At 36.5% G+C, this 23393-nt stretch overlaps 1 protein-coding gene across 2 annotated transcripts in view; it reads left to right on the top strand.

The window, feature by feature from the left end:
- KLHL20 (kelch like family member 20) overlaps nt 1–23393 on the top strand; it is a 55761-nt gene that overhangs the window by 14764 nt on the left and 17604 nt on the right. For both annotated transcript variants that reach the window (XM_055419223.2, XM_055419222.2), the window contains exons 3-6: nt 936–1509; nt 13833–13991; nt 14824–14918; nt 17469–17584. In XM_055419223.2, the coding sequence (XP_055275198.1) occupies nt 936–1509; nt 13833–13991; nt 14824–14918; nt 17469–17584 (944 nt within the window). The remainder of the gene's footprint in view (nt 1–935; nt 1510–13832; nt 13992–14823; nt 14919–17468; nt 17585–23393) is intronic.

The following is a 23393-nucleotide window of genomic DNA, read 5'->3' as shown; positions in this document are numbered from 1 at the left end:
AAGTGCTTTGGCAAAACAGGTTGCAAAGAACTGAATGTAGTTTCTTCTTCCTAAAATGTTTTTTTAGAGTCTCCTCTCCTTTCCAGGTGATTCTCTCAACGCTCTTAGTGTTTTATTATATTGTAGGTCTTGTCGGTGCTAGTTTTAGAGGTAGTAAACTAATACTGTCCCTTGTGGACCAGATATTAAACTATCTCAGTACAGTCATAGATGATTAGTTTCTGAGACTAACTTTAGACTGACCTAAAACCCAGTGATCAGGACACTGGAGTCACCTACCTCCCTTTTAAATAACATGATACCTTTGAAAGAATTGTACATCAGAAGACTGCCTAGCAAGTATAGAATCAGAAACAGAAGTATAGTGATCTGAAGCATGTGTGCTGCATATTTCACCTAAACTCTGAAAAAACCCAATGTAATATTCCCACTTCACACACACACAAATACATACCCTTGTAATAACTGAGAGCTTATGCCAGTCAGGTATATGTTCCAATATAAACAAATATTTCATAGATTTTGCCTTTCTGAATCACATTTTTTATCCTGGTTACCCTCTTTCTGACTATTCATGTATATCTCCTTGTTCTAGATAATTAGGTTTCCTGATTGCCTCTTTATATTCCTTTGAATTTTCCTTAGTCCATAGCTAAATGCTTTGTAAACTATAAAAAATAGTAAATATTTGTCAAAAACATAGTTACCATCTTAACTGAGGGGCACAGATTCTCTTTTTTCTCCATGTTGATACAGTGTGATGGTTATGAAAATCCAAATATTTTAGTTCTAATTGTTTGTCAGTAACTTGTTTGTGGCATTTACTTAGTAAATTAACACCTGAATCTCTACATATGAAATACAGATGAAATGCTGGAATGAGCTTCTGAAAATATTGCCATCTTCTTTTCTCTCTCCTACCCCCATTCCTGTAGGTGTACCAACATTCGGCCAGGAGAGACTGGAATGGATGTAACAAGCCGCTGCACCCTTGGAGACCCCAACAAATTACCAGAAGGGGTTCCCCAACCTGCCCGCATGCCCTATATCTCAGACAAGCACCCTCGACAAACCTTGGAAGTGATTAACCTTCTGAGAAAACACCGGGAGCTATGCGATGTGGTGCTGGTTGTGGGCGCTAAGAAGATATATGCCCATCGAGTCATTTTGTCAGCCTGTAGTCCCTACTTCCGAGCTATGTTTACAGGAGAATTGGCAGAGAGCCGTCAGACGGAAGTAGTGATCCGAGACATAGATGAGAGGGCTATGGAACTACTGATAGACTTTGCGTATACCTCCCAGATAACTGTGGAAGAGGGCAACGTTCAGACTCTCCTGCCAGCTGCTTGCCTCCTCCAGCTGGCAGAAATTCAAGAAGCCTGTTGTGAATTCTTGAAGAGACAATTAGATCCTTCAAACTGCCTGGGCATTCGGGCTTTTGCTGACACACATTCATGTCGTGAGTTGCTAAGGATAGCAGACAAGTTCACTCAACATAATTTTCAAGAGGTGAGTTGTACTTGGTGGTTTGAATGAATCCACAATGTATTTGTTAGGAGAACAATATAGTATATCAGATTATTTGGTGAGCTAATAATCAGAAAAATGAAATTAGATGTTACCGAAGAATTTATTAAACCTTTTATTTTTCATTTATTCATTCATTTAATAAATATCTGTGAAGCTACTATATTTCCACCACTGTGCTTGGGAACAGAAGCTACAGTAGTGAACAAGATGCCTAGATTGTCTGTTCTAGTGGAGAATTATAATCTGGCACAGAAGACATAAATAATTAATTAGAGTTAATGGGTGCTACAAAGAAGCCCTGGATAATTTAACAGTGTATTATAGAGAGATTTAACTTTGGTTCTGGAACAGTTCATCCAAGATTCTGAGACATGAAAAAGCATAACAAGTTTGAGGAACTGAAAGAAACCCAATGAGATCCAGAGAACAATAAAGAATGTTACATAATGATTTTACAGAAGAAACGGGGCCAGATCACATTGGAGTTAATAGACCATGTTAAGAATTTGAAATTTGATCTTAAGACCAAAAGAAAACCATTAAAGGATTTTAAGCAAAGGAATGGCATGTCCATTTTATTCTTTAGTATCACTCTTCTGTCCAGCAGGATAGCGTCCAGTGAATGGATCCAAGATTTAAAAAATACAAAGTGAAACCATGAAAATAGTAGAAGATGACACAAAGCAAGTCCTTTATAATCTTAAAGAGGCCTTTCTAATAGACTAACCCAGAAAGCATAGAAGAAAATATTGATAGATTTGACTATATAAATATTTAAAAATTTTGCATGGTAAAACAATAATGAGACAAAAAATTAAAGACAAAGTAAGGGAAAACATTTGTAACTCATATTACAGATGATATCTCTTTAATACATCAAGAGCTCCTTATTGGTTAATAACCTAGACCAATGACCTAAAAATGGGTAGTAAACAAGAAGTTCAGATTGCCCTTAAACATATGAAAATCTGCTCAGGTTTGTTCATAATAACTGAAACATGAATTAAAACTACACCAAAGTACTATTTTTTATCTATCAGGTTATAAATCTGTAATCTACCAGATTACAAATATCCAGAAGTTTGGTTACACACCGTTAACAAGAACATGGAGAAATAGCTAATTGCTAGCATAAGTATAAACTGGTATAACCCCTCTGAAAGGAAATTGGACAGTATATCAAAATTACACACATTTTGCTCATGCTCTTTATTTTGGCAATCCCATTTCTGGGAATCTGTACTACAGATGTAATGGAGAGGGAAACAGCTTGAGGAGGAAAAACCATGGGTTCCATTTTAGATATATTCAGTTTGAGACTCCTGTGAAATATCTACATAGAGATATTGAGCAAGTCACTATATAAGTCTGTATCTCGGGAAAGAGGTTAGGCTGAGATTACTTTTGTATGTGATATTAGAGAATATTCTAATTTCATTCTTTTATGTAGCTGTCCAGTTTTTTCCAGCACAACTTATTAAAAGAGACTGTCTTTTCTCCATTGTATATTCTTGCCTCCTTCAGTTTCAGCTCAGTTCAGTCTCCCAGTTGTGTCTGACTCTTTGTGACCTCATGAACCACAGCATGCCAGGCCTCCCTGTCCATCATCAACTCCCAGAGTTTACCCAAACTCATGTCCATTGAGTCGGTGATGCCATCCAACCATCTCATCCTCTGTCGTCCCCTTCTCCTCCCGCCCTCAAATGTTGCCCAGCATCAGAGTATTTTCAAATGAGTAAGCTCTTCGCATCAGGTGGCCAAAGTATTGGAGTTTCAGCTTCAACATCAGTCGTTCCAATGAACACCCAAGACTGATATCCTTTAGGATGGACTGTTTGGATCTCCTTGCAGTCCAAGGGACTCTCAAGAGTCTTCTCCAACACCACAGTTCAAAAGCGTCAGTTCTTTGGCGCTCAGCTTTCTTTATAGTCCAACTCTCACATCCATACATGACTACTGGAAAAACCATAACCTTGACTAGACGGACCTTTGTTGACAAAGTAATGTCTCTGCTTTTTAATATGCTATCCCTAGGTTGGTCATAACTTTCCTTCCAAGGAGTAAGTGTCTTTTAATTTTATGGCTGCAATCAGCATCTGCAGTGATTTTGGAGCCCAAAAAAATAAAGTCAGCCACTGTTTCCCCGTCTATTTGCCATGAAGTGATAGGACTGGATGCCATGATCTTAATTTTCTGAATGTTGAGCTTTAAGCCAGCTTTTTCACTCTCCTTTTTCACTTTCATCAAGAAGCTCTTTAGTTCTTCTTCACTTTCTGCCATAAGGGTGGTGTCATCTGCATCTCTGGGGTTATTGATATTTCTCCTGGCAATCTTAATTCCAGCTTGTGCTTCTTCCAGCCCAGCATTCCTGATGATGTACTCTGCATATAAGTTAAATAAGCAGGGTGACAATATACAGCCTTGATGTATTCCTTTCCTGATTTGGAACCAGTCTGTTGTTCCATGTCCAGTCCTAACTGTTGCTTCCTGACCTGCATACAGGTTTCTCAAGAGGCAGGTCAGGTGGTCTGGTATGCCCATCTCTTTCAGAATTTTCCACAGTTTATTGTGATCCACATAGTCAAAGGATTTGGCAGAGTCAATAAAGCAGAAATAGATATTTTTCTGGAATTCTCTTGCTTTTTCGATGATCCAGTGGATATTGGCAATTTGATCTCTGGTTCCTCTGCCTTTTCTAAAACCAACTTGAACATCTGGAAGTTCATGGTTCATGTATTGCTGAAGCCTGGCTTGGAGAATTTTGAGCATGACTTTACTAGCGTGTGAGATGAGTGCAATTGTTCGGTAGTTTGAGCATTCTTTGGCATTGCCTTTCTTTGGGATTGGAATGAAAACTGACCTTTTCCAGTCCTATGGCCACTGCTGAGTTTTCCAAATTTGCTGACATAGTAAGTGCAGCACTTCACAGCATCATCTTTTAGGATTTGAAATAGCTCAACTGGAATTCCATCACCTCCACTAGTTCGTAGTGATGCTTTCTAAGTCCCATTTGACTTCACATTCCAGGATGTCTGGCTCTAGGTAAGTGATCTCACCATCATGATTATCTGGGTCATGAAGATCTTCTTTGTACAGTTCTTCTGTGTATTCTTGCCACCTCTTCTTAATATCTTCTGCTTCTCTTAAGTCCATACCATTTCTGTCCTTTATTGAGCCCATCTTTGCATGAAATGTTCCCTTGGTATCTCTAATTTTCTTGCCTCCTTAGTTATAGCTTAATTGACCATAAATGTGTGGGTGTGTTTCTGGGCTTTCGGTCCTGTTCCATTGACCTATTTGTCTGTTTTGTGCCAGTACCATACTGTTTTGATTGGGCTTCCCAGGTGGCTCAGTGGTAAAGAATCTTCCAGCTGACAGAGAAGATAGAGGTTCAATCCCTGAATCAAGAACATCCCCTGGAGAAGGAAATGACAACCTGCTCCAGTTTCTTGCTTGGAGAATCCCATGAACAGAGGAGCCTGACTTGCTATAGTGCATTTGGTCACAAAGAGTTGGACATAACTGAGCATACACAGAGCACACACACACCATACTGTTTTGATTACTATAGCTCTTTAGTATAATTTGAAGTCAGGGAGCATGATTCCTCCGGGTCTTTCTTTCCCCAGATTGTTTTGGCTATTTGAGGTCTTTTATCTTTCCATGCAAATTTTTAAATATTTGTTCTAGTTCTGTGAAAAATGTCATTGGTCGTTTGATAGGAATTGCATTGAATCTATAGATTGCCTTGGGGAGTAGAGTCATTTTAACAATATTGATTCTTCCCATCTAAGAATACAATATATCTTTCAATCTATTTGTGTTGTCTTCAGTTACTTTCATCAGTATCTTATAGTTTTCAGAGCACAGGTCTTTTACTTCTCAGGCAAGCTTATTCCTAGGTATTTTATTCTTGATGTGATGATAAGTGAGACTGTTTCCTTAATTTCTCCTTCTGATACTTGACTGTCAGTTCATAGAAATCCAACAGATACCTGTGTATTAATTTTGTATCCTTCAACTTTACTGAATTCATTGGTGAGCTCTAGTAGTTTTCTGAAGGCATCTTTAGGATTTTCTATGTATAGTATGTCATCTGCAAACAATGACAGTTTTATGTCTTCCTTTCCAATTTGGATTCCTTTTATTTTTCTTCTCTGGTTGCTAAGGACTTCCAAAATAATGTTGAGTAAAAGTAGTGAGAGTGGTCATCTTTGTCTTATTCTTGATCTTAACAGGAAATGCTTTCAACTTTTCACCATTGAAGATGATGTTAGCTATGGTTTTCTCATTTATACAGTTTGTATTATATCAAAGTATATTCTCTCTATGCCTGCCTTTGGGAGAGTTTTTATCATAAATGAACATTGAATTTTATCAGAAGCTTTTTCTGCATCTACTGAGATGATCATATAGTTTTTGTTCTTCAGTGTGTTAATATAATGTATCACATTGATTGATTTGGAGATATTTGAAAATTCTTGCATCCCTAAGATAAATCTCACTTGGTCATGGTGGATGATCCTTCTAATGTATTGTTGGATTCAGTTTGCCAGTCTTATTTTGTTGAGGATTTTTGCACCTTTGTTCATTGGTGATAGTGACATGCACTTTTCTTTTTTGTGTGTGATATCTTTGGTTTTGTGTCATAGTGATGATGGCTTCATAGAAGATTGCAGAAGTGTTCCTTCCTCTGCAGTTTTTGGGAATAGTGCAGGTATTAAGTCATCTCTAAATGTTTGGTAGAATGTTTGAAGCTATCTGGTCCTAGACTTTTGTTTGTTGGGAATTTTTAAATTACTGATTCAATTTCAGTACTGGTAATTGGTCTGTTCATATTTTCTGTTTCTTCCTGCTTCAGTCTTAGGAAACTATACCTTTCTAAAAAATTGTCCATTTCTTCTAGGTTGTACCTTTTATTGGCATAGAGATGTTCATCACAGTCTCTGTGATCCTTTGTGTTTCTGTGGTGTTGGTTTTAACTTCTTTTTCATTTCTGATATTATTGATTTGGGCCCTTTCCCTTTTTTTTTTCTTTTTTTTAATTGAAATGTAGTTCATATACAATTTTGTGTTATTTTATGGTGTATAACAAAGTGATTCAGTTTATATAGATAAAATGCATGATATATTATAGCATATAAGTTTATATACATATATTGAGAGTCAGTTTTATATATCTACATATTTGGTTATTTTTAAGATTCTCTTCCATTTTGGTTATTAAAAAATTCTGAATGTAGTTCCCTGTGCTATACAGTAGGACCTTATTGTTTGTTGTTTATCTATTTTATATATAGTAGGGTATATCTGTTAATCCTAAACTCCTAATTTATCCTTCTCTTGCCCTTTCCACTTTAGTTGACCATAAATTTGCTTTCTGTGTCTGTGAGGTGAGTCTGTTTCTGTTTGGTAAATTAGTTCATTTGTATCATTTTTAGATTCCACAGGTAAGTGGTATCATATAATATTTATCAGTCTGACTTATTTAGCTGAGTATGATAATCTCTAAGTCCACCTTTGTTGCAGCAAATGGTATTATTTCATTTTTTATGGCTGAGTCATATTCCACTGTGTGTATACACCCACACACACACACACACCACATCTTCTTTATCCATTCACCTGTTGATGGATCCTTAGGTTGCTTCCATGTCTTGGTTATTGTAAATAGTGTTGCTGTGAACCCTGTGGTGCCTGTATCTTTCTGAATTAAAGTTTTCATCTTTGCTGGATATATGCGAAGAACTGGGATTGCTTGATCATGTGATAGCTCTATCTTTAGTTTTTTAAGGAACCTCCATACTGTCCATGGTGGCCACATCAATTTACAATACCCACCAACAGTGCAGGCTGCTGCTGCTAAGTCGCTTCAGTCATGTCCAACTCTGTGCGACTCCATAGATGGCAGCCAACCAGGCTCCCCCGACCCTGGGATCCTCCAAGCAAGAACACTGGAGTGGGTTGCCATTTCCTTCTCCAGTGCACAAAAGTGAAAAGTGAAAGGGAAGTCGCTCAGTCGCATCTGACCCTTAGCGACCCCATGGACTTCAGCCTACCAGGCTCCTCCATCCATGGGATTCTCCAGGAAAGAGTACTGGAGTGGGTTGCCATTGCCTTCTCTGAACAGTGTAGGAGGATTCCTTTTTCTCCACACTCTCTCCAGCATTTATTATTTGTAGAACTTTTGATGATGTCCATTCTGACCATTGTGAGGTGATATCCCATTGTAGTTTTGGTTTGCATTTCTCTAATAATTAATAGTGTAGAATATCTTTTCATATATCTTTTGGCCATCTGTATGTTTCTTTGAAGAAATGTCTATTAGATCTGCCCATTTTTTTTATGTGATGCTTGTTTTTTTAATATATTGACCTATGTGAGCCATTTTTGTATTTTGGAAATTAAGCCCTTGCCAACTGCATCATTTGCAAATATATTTTCCCATTCTGTAGATTGTCTTTCTGTTTTGTTTATGGTTTTCTTTGCTTTGGAAAAGTTCATAACTTTAATTAGATTCTACTTGTTTATTTTTGCTTTTGCCTTAGGAGACTGATGCCTTACTGATTTTCTATGTAGATGATCTGTCCGTTGATGTCAGTGGGATGTTTAAGTCTCCTATTATTGTTTTCCTTGCAGTTTCTTCCTTTATGTCTGTTAGTATTAGTTTGATATATTTAGCCCTATATTGTGGGCTTATATTTTAACAAGTATAATATCCTTTTCTTATAGTGATCTTTTTATCAATGTCTTTTTGTGATGTCTTTCTTTATCTTTCTCTGTGGACTTTGTTTTAAAGTCTATTCTTGTCTGATATGAGTACTGCTATCCCTGCCTTCTTCTCATTTCCACTTGCCTGAAGTACCTTTTTTCTATCCCCTCACTTTCGGTCTGTGTGTATCTTTCATCCTAAAGTACATCATTTGTAGGCAGCATATTTTAGGCTTTTGTTTTATTATCCAGTCTGCCACTCTGTGTCATTTGACTGGAGCATTTAGTCCATTGACATTTGAGGTAATTATTGACATATATTTATTTATTTCCATTTTAAACCTTATTTTCCAGTTGATTTTTTATTTCTTTATTCTTTTCTTTTTATTTTTCCTTTTGTGTTTGATGGTTTTCTTTTGTATTATGCTTAAGTTCTCTTTTTGTGAATCTATTGTATGTTTTTGATTTGTGGTTACCTTAGTTTTCAAGTATGTTAACCCATTACTGTATCTACTTTAAACTGGTAATTATCATCTCAAACACATTCTAAAAATTTTTACATTTTCTTACTTCCTTCCCCTATATTTTATCATTTCAATGTCCTATTTTACATATTCATGTTAATCCTTTTGCTGTTGTATTTATAAGCAATATCATAAATTTTTTTACTTAAAAAAACCGTCTGTACTGGTTTATTTAAGTGATCTACAATGCCTTTATATATTTGCTTTTCCTATTATGATTTTCTCTTTTCTATAGATTCTCTTTTTTAAAGATATATTTGTTTTATTTTTGGCTGTGCTGGGTCTTCGTTGCTGCACGTGGGCTTTCTCTAGTTGTAGCAAGCAGGGGCCACTCTTCATTGCAGTGCTTGGGCTTCTCATTGTAGTGGCTTCTCCTGTTGCAGAGCCATGGGCTCTGGGCATGCAGGTTTCAGTAATTGCTGCTCATGGGCTCAGCAGTTGCAGCTGCTGGGTTCTAGAGTATGGGCTCAGTAGTTGCAATACACAGACATAGTTACCCTGTGGCATATGGGATCTTCTGGACCAGGGACTGAACCCATGTCCCCTGCACTGGCAGGCAAATTCCCCACTAATGGACCACCAGGGAAGTCCCTAATTTTTTTAGTATATAGGAAGGTTTGTATTTTTGTTCTGATGGTTACTTTTGTAAACTAGAAAAAGAAGAGCAAATTAAACCCAAAATAGAAGGAACAAAGAATAAAGGATAGAGCAAAAATCAATGTTACTTTGAAAAAAACTGATGAACCTCTAGCTGTACTTATCAAGAAAAAAAGGAGAGAAGAATCAGCTTACCAGTATCAGAAATAAAAAAGAAGACATCACTATAAATCCCTCAGACATTAAAAAGGATAAAACAGAATATCATGAGCAACATTTTGCTAAGCTCAACAACTGAGATGAAATTGACAGATTTTTTGAAAAACACAAATTACAGAAACTTAAGAAACAGAAAACCAGAATAACTGTCTATGAAAGAAATTGAATTAATAATTTTAAAACCTTCCCACAAAAAAGCAATCCCAGATGGTGAATTCTGTCAAACATTTCAGAAAGAAATAATGTAACCATATATAAAATCTTCCAAAAAAACGTGCAGGAGGTTGCCAGATAAGGTCAAAATTACCCTAATGTGCAAACCACAGACACTAGAGGAAAACTGCAGATCAGTACCTCTCATGAATTTATATATGGGAGAATCCTTAATATAATATTGATTCCAACAAAATATAAAAGAGGAATGCTGCTGCTGCTGCTAAGTCACTTCAGTCGTGTCCGACTCTGTGTGACCCCATAGATGGAAGCCCACCAGGCTCCCCCGTCCCTGGGATTACCATGACTAAATGGAGTTTATACTTCATTAAAATTAATTGCATCAGTATTTTATAGTCAAACTTGATTTTTCATTCAGAGTAAACTTCCTACAACTTCTTTAACAGATTTGACTTTTAACTTTGTTCCACTATTTTTTAAAATCAAATCCACTCTGCAAAAAATAAAGATTTTCCATAATTGAGAATTTCCAAAATAATTTGCCAAAGTCATTGGACCCCAGATTAAGAAATCCTTGTTTTAGAATCTTTGGGGTTGATGGTAATGTTCTGTATCTTGATTGTGGTAATGGTTTGTTACATGTGTGTGTACATTTATCAAAATTTATTGAACTGTATGTTTTAAATAAAGTTGATTTTTTAAAAAATTTTTTGCTTTAAACATAGTTTTAGTTCTAAGTTTGAGTTTTAGTTCTAAGGTAGTTACAAATAGCTGAAGAATATTCTTAATAGTACAGAAGGTTTTAGAATCCCTTGCAGTTCTAACCCTGCCTCCAAAGTGAACCTGATATAATGAAATCCCAGTGAAGAAAACCTTACTTTGTTCATGGACTAGAATGGTTCTGTGTAGATGCAAAATAAGTCACCTAAATTTAGGGCTTACCACTTGTGATTCATATAAATTATTTTCAGACGTAAATCTCTATTTAATTTCCTTCTATTTTCTTACGCCTAACTTCATTCATCCTGGAGGAAGAAATGGCAACCTATTCCAGTATTCTTGCCTGGGAAATCCCATGGGCAGAGGAGTCTGGTGGGCTATAGTCCATGGGGTCACAAAGAGTCAGACATGACTTAGCAACTAAATAACAACAAATTTAATTCATACAGTGTTACGCTTGCTCATAAACATAATTTTTTTCTTTCAACTCAATGCCACTGATTTCACCATTCATTTCTGTTACAACTCTAGAATATTTTCCTCATTCATTCTTGTTATTTTCAGCTTTATTCATTCTTCAAATTGCATCTACATTTATCTGAAGAAACTAAAAGTAAGCTTTTACCATAATAGTGTGGGACTTAAAATTTAGATTTCCTACAAACTCTTATTTAAAAAGCAGTTATTTGAGGGCTTCCCTGGTGGCCCAATGGTTACGACTTCACCTTACAATGTAGGGGATGCAGGTTTGATCCTACATGTATTGGAGAGCTAAAACCCCACATACCTCAGACCCCCAAAAACAAAACATAAAACAGAAGCAGTATTGTAACAAATTCAATAAAGACTTTAAAAATTATCCACATGAAAAGAAAAAACTTCAAAAATAAATAAAATACAGGTATTTTAAAGCAGTATTTTCTTAACCTGGTTATTTGGTTCAAGGATAGAATTTAGTGCTAGATTTGCCCTAATGGTAGATCATTAATATCTTTGTTCATCAAAAGTATTCTTTTTACTCTTAGTGCCAAAAAATATTTTCTCACACAGATATTTTTGTCTTCTTGCCCTCTAAGGTTTCCATTAAGTGACTTGTGAATATCAGAGTGGTTTATTCATAAACTTTAAACTTGGTGATCCTTGATATTTATATAATATTTGTTTTATAATCACTAAATTGGGGAAAATTTTTATACTCTGACAAGATCCTAAAAGAATGTTAAGGAACTTCACAAAGATATATGATATGACTTATCTTTAGTAAAGAAATCAGATTGAAGAAAAATTAAGAAGAAAGAAACATACACACTTGCTGAAGTTTTACATGCTAAAGGTCAGCATACTTCATCTGGAACTAGGCCCCAAATCTGGCCCTTAACTTTACACCCCCCAACATTAGTCTGCCAGACAAAACACAGGGTGCCCAGTTGAATTTATTCCAGGTGAACAAGTAGTTTTTAGTATAATCATACCATATATTATTTGCTAAATCCAACAACGCTGCTACAGAGAATACAATGCAGGCATTCTAACTACTAAGTGACCTGGCTAAGCAACTTCACGTAAAATTTAAAGGTTTCCAATTTCATTTCCTGAGCCCCAGAGGGTTTCTCACTCAGATGATATGAAGACTTGTGCCATTTTTTTGAGATTTGTATTTTTTTCTGATGTGCTTGGGAAAAAATTCTTAACCAAGTTGTCAACTTGTTATGGCTTATCTCAAATCCTGCTAAATATTCTGATTTTTTTGATGAGCATGAAAACAGACTTGTCCTGAGAGAATATAGCATATGCATCAGAGGTTGCATGGTGGGAATTCGAGCTCTTAAACTATATCCTTCCTACACTAATAGACGTCACAGGCAGAACAATGTTCTGAATGAGACAGAAGCCACATGAAGTGTAGCAGTGACTGCATTACACCCTGTCCCTTTTATTCTACATACAATCTTGACAAGATTTACAAGATTTTGGGATTTGTGGCTGAACTGCACAATCAGATAACATCCTTGTTGTCATTTGATCTGTATTCTGACAATTCCTCAAACCTTGAATACAGATGAATTATATGTGTTTATAGTTTCATATATACATATGAGAATATGAATATACCTGAGTGGTGCAGTCTTCAGAGGGATTTTCTTGGGTCTAATGGCTTATATCGTTATGTTATTCTTGCTTACAGAAATGCTGACGCCCTCATTCCTTTTTCAAACTGGCCCCTTGCTGTTTCTGTCCGAGACATTGCCCTTTTAGCCTCTGAAAGCTTTTCCTGATTTTTTTATATGCCCCTTAATTTCTGGAGTTATAATTTGGTATAGTTTATTTTGAATATAAATTTTTATCTTGATACTTCATACTGAGAAAAACATTTTTTTCTTAAATTGTGTAAATCACAAACTACTATTTTTCCTAAATTTTAATTGTGCCATCTGTATTCTCCTATGTTCCCCTTTTTAAAAATTAATAAACTATTTTTTTAGAGTAGTTTTAGGGTCACAGGAAAATTGAGCACAAAGTACAGTTCCCATATACCCTGTCTCCACACACACATGTTGTTCAGTCACTAAGCATGTCCGACTTTTTGTGACCCCATGGACTGCAGCACACCGGACTTTCCTGTCCTTCACTATCTCCCGGAGTTTGCTCAAATTCATGTCCATTTAGTAAGTGACACACATAACCTCTCCCAATATCAACATCCTGCACCAGAGAAATACATTTGTTACAACTATCAATCTTGGGTGTTCATTGGAAGGACGGATGCTGATGCTGAAACTCCAATACTTTGGCTACCTCATGTGATGAGTTGACTCACTGGAAAAGAGTCTGATGCTGGGAAGGATTGGGGGCAGGAGGAGAAGGGGACAACAGAGAATGAGATGGCTGGATGGCATCACCGACTCGATGGACATGAGTTTGAGTGAACTCCGGGAATTGGTGATAGACAGGGAGGCCTGGCGTGCTGTGATTTATGGGGTCGCAAAGAGTCGGACGGACTGAGCGACTGAACTGAACTGAATTGAATGAACCTTCATTGACATGTTAGCATCCAAAGTTCATAACTTACATTATGGTTCACTCTTGGCATTGTACATTCTATGAGTTTTGACAAATGTATAATCGACATGTGTCCACCACTGTAGTATCACACAGGATAGTCTCATTGTTCTAAAAACCTTCTGTGCTCTACCTATCTTTTTTTCTTTTTAAACTTTTCTTGTCCTCTGGTACTATATTGAACTTCAGCTCCATTGTGAAATAAAGCTTTGCCCTACAACCCTGAAGGAAAATATTGAAACAGTCAAATCTGATCACAGGGTGTTTTCCCTTTTATTCCTACCTAACTTCAAACAGGTGATGGAAAGTGAAGAGTTCATGTTGCTTCCAGCCAATCAACTCATTGATATAATATCTAGTGATGAACTAAATGTTCGCAGTGAAGAACAGGTCTTCAATGCAGTGATGGCCTGGGTTAAATACAGTATTCAAGAAAGACGTCCTCAGTTACCCCAGGTATGCAGGGAAATGCTTCTTTAAGTAACTGTGTTATACTGGGTAAAATAATACATATTTGATTTGCAAAAAGGAAACAGTTATCACTGTCATTCATATTAGACTGTAAGAAAGACCATCTCTTTCCAAATAACCAAGGAGATTAAGTGTTAAGCATTTTAAGTGTTTATGAACTTTTTTCTATTTTGCTTCCTCTGTTTTGCATCAATTCTAGGTTTGGGCTATAGCATAAATCAGAACCTAAATGGTACATAATGAACAAAAGAAAGCAAGGATGGCAGTTATCATGTCTCCCTTCTCTATGATTTGGAAATCTCACCACAGTTTGAAGACTAAAGAAATGATACGGGTCATAAGTGGTCACTAAATGACATTTTTGATGTTCTTGTTATTATGATTACAGTCCTTAGCAATTTGATAGTATATTCTTCTAGATTGTTATTAGGAGAGCTTATACTGCTGAAGGAAATGGCAACCCACTCCAGTGTTCTTGCCTGGAGAATCCCAGGGACAGGGGAGACTGGTGGGCTTCCATCTGTGGGGTCACACAGAGTTGGACACGACTGAAGTGACTTAGCAGCTTAGCAGCATACTGCTGAAAGCATAAGAAGCATACTAAAGTGATACTGATTATTCTAATTACTGAACTGGTGGTTGGAATAAATTTAGTTTTGTATTTATGCCTTCCACCCTCATTATTTATTAGATCAATTAATTAGTCCAATTAGATCTCAAAACAATTGGAAACACAATCGGGGAGCATGAGTTATGTATTCTCTTAAATACCTTACAGATGGCGTTTGTGCCTTTAATAGTGTTTATTATCTCACAGGTGCTGCAGCATGTGCGGTTGCCTTTGCTTAGTCCCAAGTTCCTGGTGGGCACTGTAGGTTCTGATCCCCTCATCAAAAGTGACGAAGAATGCAGGTATGAATGGTCCTGGATGGGAAAAATCAACAACTAAACATTCCTGTCCTCTCCTAATTTCCTTATTTGTATTGCTTCCTAAATATTATATTTTTTAGTGCTGTAATCAAGGCAATATTTAACAGATTTTTCTTCTGGGCTAGATAAGAGGAGATGGAAGAAGAGAAGACTGAATTTCCAGTATTCCATTCCATTAGTTTTTTTTTTTTTCTATGCATAGTATTTATTGGTGTAGAAGTGGCACTAAAGAGGTAGATTTCTTTTAATGATTTAATGCAAGCTTGAGTTTGAAGAGACAATTCTCTGATAGTATATCTTTTCTTGAGATAAGTTAAATAATGTTGTTGACCCCATCATAAAAGTGTGTCAGAAGCACTTTTTCATTCCATCACATATGCCTTGTTAGGAAATAGGACCAGCCTTGCTTTCTGAGATTGTAGACAAGAGTTAAAAGTCTGCTATACCCTTAAAGCAGCTATGGAAAGAGTCCCACTAGGGTTTGATGATACGGTTTCATAAATTTTTTTTTATTGAAAGAAATTCTAAATGTTTTTACAAGACAAACAAAACATTTATTTTATTGGACTATCTCTGAACTACAGTATATATAAAATTTAATAAACTACTTTTCCACTTGACAGATTTTAAGGTTTAGTTTCAAATATGAAACCTCATGGTTTTTTAACCATTTCTTAGCAGCATGTTACATTTATAAAAATGAAACAGTGAGTTAGAACTCTCTTTAAACTACACAAGGGAGATCTCTTTGGATCTCCCTTAGTGACTAAAGGAACTTGTTCCAGAATCAGGGATCTCTAGAGAAGATATAGAACATAATAGATTCATTTTCATTTCTTCAATAATTTGAAGCCTGTTCCCTTAACAGGAGGTGTTAGAGAGGGTTTTTATGTGTTTACCTTTTAAACTTAAAGACAGATGGTAATTAATTCCCCTAAATACTCACAAAGTTACTTTTAAAAGAAGACTGTTCCTACTTAGAGAACAAACATGGTTGTTGGGAGTAGGGGAGGGGAAAAGATGGGGGTTTGGGATGGACATGTATACCCTGCTATATTTAAAATGGATAACCAACAGGACCTTCTGTATAGCTGAGTCCCTTTGCTGTTCACCTGAAATTATGACAACATTGTTAACTGACTACATCCCAATACAAAATAAAAAGTTTTAAAAAAGGAAGCAGCCTGTTCCTTTTATCGTGACCTTATTATTTACTAGCTGTGTGACCTTATTCAAGTTACTTGAACCTTTTTCTGGTACAGTTCCTTTATTTATAAAATAAGGATAAAAAAAATAAAATAAGGATAATAACAGTACCTATTCCATAGGGCTGTAGTGGAGAATAAATGAGTTAATATGTATTAAGCCCCTGTTATTGTTGTTACTATTAATTTTGTGTTTGCCCCTAAGTATTAGCTCTGTAATATTCTTTCTAGGAACGCTTGAACAACTTAATTAAAAACCAGCAAGAAGGAGATCACAGTCTTTGTTTTTAGCTGAGGAAGCTAGAAATAGTTCCTGGTCATCAGCTTGGGATTTTGAGGGGTTTTGTTTTTATTTTTAGCATAAATTCAGAAGAGGCCTTAGCAAAATCATATACTGGAAGTACATTATTGGGTCATGCCCGGCACTGGTCCAGCAGGAATAAATTATTTGTTGTAATATAAATAGAGAAATGGAAATATAGTATAATTTAGAAAGCACTTTCAGAGTTGAGAAAGAACAGAGTAACAGATTGAATTTGTACTAGTCACATACTGAATCACTCAAAGGACGCAAGTGAATACATAAATAGTGTAAGTTAGGATACTTTATTTAACAAGTGTAATTACTAGGTTCTTCTCATAAAGGACCTTCATAGAAAAAGACAAAACTGTTCATCCTCAGTAGATTTATTGAGAGGGAACTATTCATATAGTCCCAAATAGAAAATTAATATTAAATGATAGTAGGGTGTTTCTTTTTAGCAATCCAAATTTTGACCTAGTTTTATTGCTTAAATTAATCTAGCAAATATCTGTGTTGTGGTTGATACGCTTCTTTGCCAGTATCCTGCAAAAGCTAATCAAATTCACTAGAAGGCAGTAACTATGCAGACTGGTAATTAAGTTGTAATTTTTAGTTTCCCATAAGTCATTGGTTGTCTCAAGTATGTTGAGTTTTAGACTAATTTGCAGTAAGATATAAAGTCATGATGGAAATACCAGTCAATTCACAGCTCATAGTGTGACTGGCATCATTGCTGTCATGTTTGTGACCTTTATAATACTGGCTGGGGGGATTTCCCTGGCAGTCCAGTGGTTAAGACTCCAAGCTTCTAGTGCAGGGTACACGGGTTCAATCTCTGAGATCCCACATGCCATGTGCCCCCCAAAAAACTAGCCTAAATTAATAAAAATGCTGACTGGCATTCATGAATTGGTTTGATTTATGCTGTTCCCCTTTGCCATCTTACATATACCTTAACCATATTGGGATTTGACTAAAAATATTATTTAGACATTTGGAATAAAGGCAGAATTTTTTTCACAGGGACTTGGTAGATGAGGCTAAAAACTATCTCCTATTGCCTCAAGAACGACCATTAATGCAAGGACCAAGGACAAGACCACGGAAACCTATTCGATGTGGAGAAGTACTCTTTGCAGGTTTGGAACTTAATATACTGTGGCTAAACTGAATATTTTCCACATGAGAAATTGTCATTTGAGCAGTCCTTTGGACAGTTGTGATATCCACTGTCATAAGAAATATATAATGACTTACGACGGGGACTTCCCTGGCGGTCCAGGGGTTAAGACTCCACACTTAGACTGCAGCAGGCATGGTTCCATCCCTGGTTGGAGAATTAAACTTTGGCCACACAGTGCGTGGCCAAAAAATAAATAAAATTTTTTTAATGTTAAAAAAAAATATACACACCTTTTGAAAACAAAAAATAATTTATGTGTCTTGCCTCTTAACTCAAGATCCAACACTGGTACTTTCGAAAGAATGCTGTATTTTTATATAACCTAAAAATGTCATGCAGTGGATGTTTTGTAATAATAAATCATATCCATGAATTTATATTCCAGTGTGCAAGTCACCTCATAAGTACATGGAACTGTCAAAAAACATTATCTTACATCAAACAATTACACTCTTTTGTAGCTCTCCTGAGCTAGATTGAGCCCAAGACATTGTGTTGTATCATTCTGCTGCTGCCGTCTGCCCCTAAATATCTGAAAACTTTCAGTCTTAGATGTTTTACTTTTATCCACATAAATTCAGCTCCCTTAGTCACTTGAATAACAACTTTCACAATGTTTGGTAAAACATTTTCTCACTAGTTCTGTCTTAGTCCGCTCAGACTGCTGTAACAGAAAAGCATATACTGGGTGGCTTAGAAACAGTAGAAATTTATTTTGGTGTCTGGGAAGTATTTTGGTGTCTGCTGAGGGCCCGCTCCATTCTTCTTCATAGACTCCATCTTTTCATCCTTTGCCGTGTCCTCAGGTAGAGAAAGGGGCACAGGATCTCTGTGAAGTCTCTTTTATAAGAGCACTAATTCCATTCATGAGGACAGAGTACGTCCCTAAAGCCTCACCGCCTGATACTATCACATTGAGGATTAGATTTCAATATATGAATTTTGGAGGGGCACATTCAATCTATAGCAAATTCTTTCTCTTCGATTTTTCTTTTCAAATCCTGATTCTTGGAGAAAGATGGAACCTATGGTAATCTTTTTATTTATGTTCCCACATTTCAGAATTCCATTCAGTTCAGTTCAGTTCAGTCACTCAGTCGTGTCCGACTCTGCGACCCCATGAATCACAGCACGCCAGGCCTCCTTGTCCATCACCAACTCCCGGAGTTCACTCAAACTCATGTCCATCGAGTCGGTGATGCCATCCAGCCATCTCATTCTCTGTCGTCCCCTTCTCCTCCCGCCCCCAATCCTTCCCAGCATCAGAGTCTTTTCCAGTGAGTCAACTCTTCGCATGAGGTGGCCAAAGTATTGGAGTTTCAGCTTTAGCATCAATCCTTCCAATGAACACCCAGGATTGATCTCCTTTAGAATGGACTGGTTGGATCTCCTTGCAGTCCAAGGGACTCTCAAGAGTCTTCTCCAGCACCACAGTTCAAAAGCATCAATTCTTTGGCGATCAGCTTTCTTCACAGTCCAACTCTCACATCAAATACAGGCTTCCTGAGATTCTGTTTGATGTGTGAAGTGTTCTATCACTTTTCATCAGGAAATCCCGTAGAATCACTGGGTCATAGTATCCTTTCCCATCAACCTAACCAGTGGCCTGTCTTTTCCCCTTCGGTTTTATTTTCTCTTGGCATGTGGGAATATATTTTCCCTTACATTTTTAGAAGAAAAGTTTGACAATTTATGTTTGATTTCTTTTTAAATTTTTTCATCTCAATTTCTTCACATAGAGTATTGCTGCATTTCTTCAAGAAGAAAATGGATGCCAAGTTTTCTTTTTCTCTCTAATCCTCATCAAGCTTTTTTTCTCTCTTTTGAAAGCATTCCTTCATTCGTGTTTTAGATTTCAAACTCAATTATTAATTTATCATGTACTGAATTCTCCTATACTCCTAGTATCCTAATGCCTCTGTTCATTGTTACTAACAAATTTATTTTTATTATCATTCTTATTTATTCCTATGACTTTCATTCCTATATATGCATGCTCAGGTACATATTCACATACTCATATAGGTTTACACAGACGCTTGTTTGCATGCTCACACCTATATACATCTGCCTCTTCACTCCCACATAGCATCTATAGTTGCCATCAGTTGGTGAATAAATTTATTGCCAGATCTGGTTAAGTTCCCAGGGAAATTTTATAATATTAGTTTAGCTTTATTGGTTGAATTAGATAAATTATATTGTTAAAGGTCTTTTATTTATAAAAGCAGTTTGTTGTGCCAGCTCCCTGTACATATAAGAATGCTATAAACATCAAGAGTTTCTGTTTCCCCAATTGTGAAAGTTAGTTGTCTATTTTTTTTTTAATTAGAAGGATGCAAGATCTAATTATTTGATAGCTGTGGTTTATTTTCATGATATCAGGTTGGTTTCAGGAATTCTAGTAGTAGGGCCATCTTTGTGGAAGTATATACATTGTTATCATGATCTATTAAGTATTTTACTTGGCTGTTATAGTACCTGAAGTAGGGATGACAATATACTACTGCTTCATGAGCCTCAGAACATTCTGGCAGAGATTAACAACTAGATTAAGGAAGAGGGGAGAATAATGGAAACTCAGGGGAAAGTGAAACAGAAAAGAACCCCTATATGATCAAAAGCTAGAGACTAAACCAAATAGGTGTATGGGAAGTATATTTCACATCTAGAGTTCTTTCTGGATTCAGTGGTGGGAAGGTACAAATCCAGTGGAACTAGACAAGGTACACCTTTGGGGATGCTGAGAGAAAATAATGTAGCTCTATTAAATAGAAATTTAAACTTGACTTCACCCTGGCAGGCTACAGTCCATGGGGTCACAGAGTTGTACATGACTGAGCAACTTAATTTTTTTCTTTCTTTCACTTGGATTATCCAACAGCTGCCATCTTTATCTTGCTGGTTCCCACCATTTTCTTCCAGTGTTACATGATTATAAATTATCAGGTACCGTGTTTTCAATGTGTAACCATCTTCACTAAAATCTCATTCGCCTCTTTTGATTGTATAATGGTATTAATGAATCACACTTTGCCTGCTTTAGAAGCCATTTAAAGCCATTTAAATTGGATCAATTTCATGATCTCAAACTCTTGATGCTGCTGCTGCTAAGTCGCTTCAGTCATGTCCAACTCTATGACCCCATAGATGGCAGCCCACCAGGCTCCCCCATCCCTGGGATTCTCCAGGCAAGAACACTGGAGTGGGTTGCCATTTCCTTCTCCAGTGCATGAAAGTGAAAAGTGAAAGTGAAGTCACTTAGTCGTGTCCAACTCTTTGCGACCCCATGGACTGCAGTCTACCAGGCTCCTCTGCCCATGGAATCTTCCAGGCAAGAGTACTAGAGTGGGTTGCCATTGCCTTCTCAGAAACTCTTGCTAGTAATCTCATAATTTCATATTGCTGTTGGGTATCTGATTCCTCCACTATATTGTTAACAACTTCAGAGCAAGTTCTGATTTATCTTTGTAGTTTCTAGATTGTATAGCAGTCTTGTCAGAACAGGCACTAAATAAAGATTAATTGCATGATGTTGATCCTGCTGAACACTAGTGAGAAATTAGCATTGACCCATCATAATGAATAGAAAAGTAAAATTGGAAAACAATAATGGATTGTTAATGTCACTTTGTAAATGAAAGATTTATTTTTGAGTAACATTTTCTTTTTCTGAACACAGAAGTGAATCCACGTGCAATATGGTGGCTCAGCTGCTAAAGAATCTGCCTGCCATGCAGGAGACCTAGGTTCGATTCCTGGGTTGGGAAGATCCCCTGGAGAAGGGATTGGCTACCCACTCCAGTATTCTGGCCTGGAGAATCTATACAGTCCATGGGGTCACAAAGAGTCAGACATGACTGAGCAACTTTCACTCACTCACACATGCAATATAGAAATTGATTAACAGAAAAATATAAAGAATAAAAATTAAAACATCTATCACTTCTTTTACATTATCAAGGTTTCCATTTTCATTTGTAGAGAAAAGCCATTAGGTCTTTTCTAATGGCTGGTCTTTTCTAATGGCTTTTCTCTACAACTGGTATTGGTTTTCCCTGCTTTTGTAGTCTCTTTATGCCAGATCTGACCTTTATTCTTGAGTCATACAATTACACTGATATTTTAGATCTTGACTCATCTGTCTCTACTTAAAACTTAATCCTTAATTTTCTTTATTATTGCAATTTTTTTTACATTATCTTTGGAATGCAGATTACCAGTTCTCACTTAACTTTGGAAAATTGAGTCTTCCTTTCTTCATCCTGGAAGCCTAAGATCAAATCTATAACCTCAGTAGTTTTTTTACTCAGAAGCATTTACTCCTATTGATGTCTTCTGGCTTTTCCCCTTGTTTTCCATTAGGCTTCTTGATGCGTCTCAATTCTGTGTTTCTGTTTTGATCTTTATCACAGATACTTTATGAAAGTTGCCTACTTTAAGGTAACACTTTTTTTTTAATTTTTATTTTTATTGGAGGCTAATTATTTTTACAATATTATATTGGTTGGTTTTGCTATACATTGACATGAATCCGCCCCGGGTGTACATGAGTTTCCCCTCCCAAACCCCTCTCCCACCTGCCTCCTCCCCTTATCCTCCCTCTGGGTCATCCCCGCATACCAGCCCCAAGCATCCTGTAACATGCATCGACCCTAAACTGGCGATTTGTTTCACATATGATAATATACATGTTTCAATGCCATTCTCCCAAACCATCCCACCCTCACCCTCTCCCACAGAGTCCCAAAGACTGTTCTATACCTCTGTGTCTCTTTTGCTATCTCGTATACAGGGTTATCATTTTCATCTTTCTAAATTCCATATATATGCGTTAGTATATTGTATTGGTGTTTTTCTTTCTGGCTTACTTCACTCTGTATAATAAGCTCTAGTTTCATCCACCTCATTAGAACTGGTTCAATTTTCATTCATTTCTATGCATATTTTGATTTCTCTTTTGATTTCTTCTATGATTTGTTCATTATTTAGCAGCATGTTGTTCAGCCTCCATATGTTGGCATTTTTAATGGTTTTTCTCCCGTAATTGAGATCTAATATTACTGCATTGTGGTCAGAAAAGATGCTAGGAATGATTTCAATTTTTTTGAATTTACCAAGGCTAGATTTATGGCCCAGGATGTGATCTATCCTGGAAAAGGTTCCATGTGCACTTGAGAAAAAGGTGAAATTCATTGTTTTGGGGTGAAATGTCCTATAAATATCTATTAGGTCTAACTGGTCTATTGTATCATTTAAAGTTTGTGTTTCCTTGTTAATTTTCTGTTTAGTTGATCTATCCATAGATGTAAGTGGGGTATTATTATTATTGCATTGTTGTTAATTTCCCCTTTCATACTTGTTAGTAATTGTCTTACATATTGCAGTGCTCCTATGTTGGGTGCATAAATATTTATAATTGTTATATCTTCTTCTTGGATTGATCCTTTGATCGTTATGTAGTTTCCTTCTTTGTCTCTTTTCACAGCCTTTGTTTTAAAGTCTATTTTATCTGATATGAGTATTGCTAGCCCTGCTTTCTTTTGGTCTCTATTTGCATGGAATATCTTTTTCCAGCCCTTCACTTTCAGTCTGTATGTGTCCCTCGTTTTGAGGTGGGTCTCTTGTAGACAACATATATGAGGTTCTTGTTTTTGTATCCATTCAGCCAGCCTTTGTCTTTTGGTTGGGGCATTCAACCCATTTACGTTTAAGGTAATTATTGATAAGTATGATCCCGTTGCCATTTTCTTTATTGCTTTGGG

Source organism: Moschus berezovskii, chromosome 17, assembly GCF_049115385.1.
Source record: "Moschus berezovskii isolate FMDL1 chromosome 17, NW_MosBer_1.0, whole genome shotgun sequence".
NCBI lineage: Eukaryota > Metazoa > Chordata > Mammalia > Artiodactyla > Moschidae > Moschus > Moschus berezovskii.
This window is presented reverse-complemented; position numbering and strand designations above follow the sequence as displayed.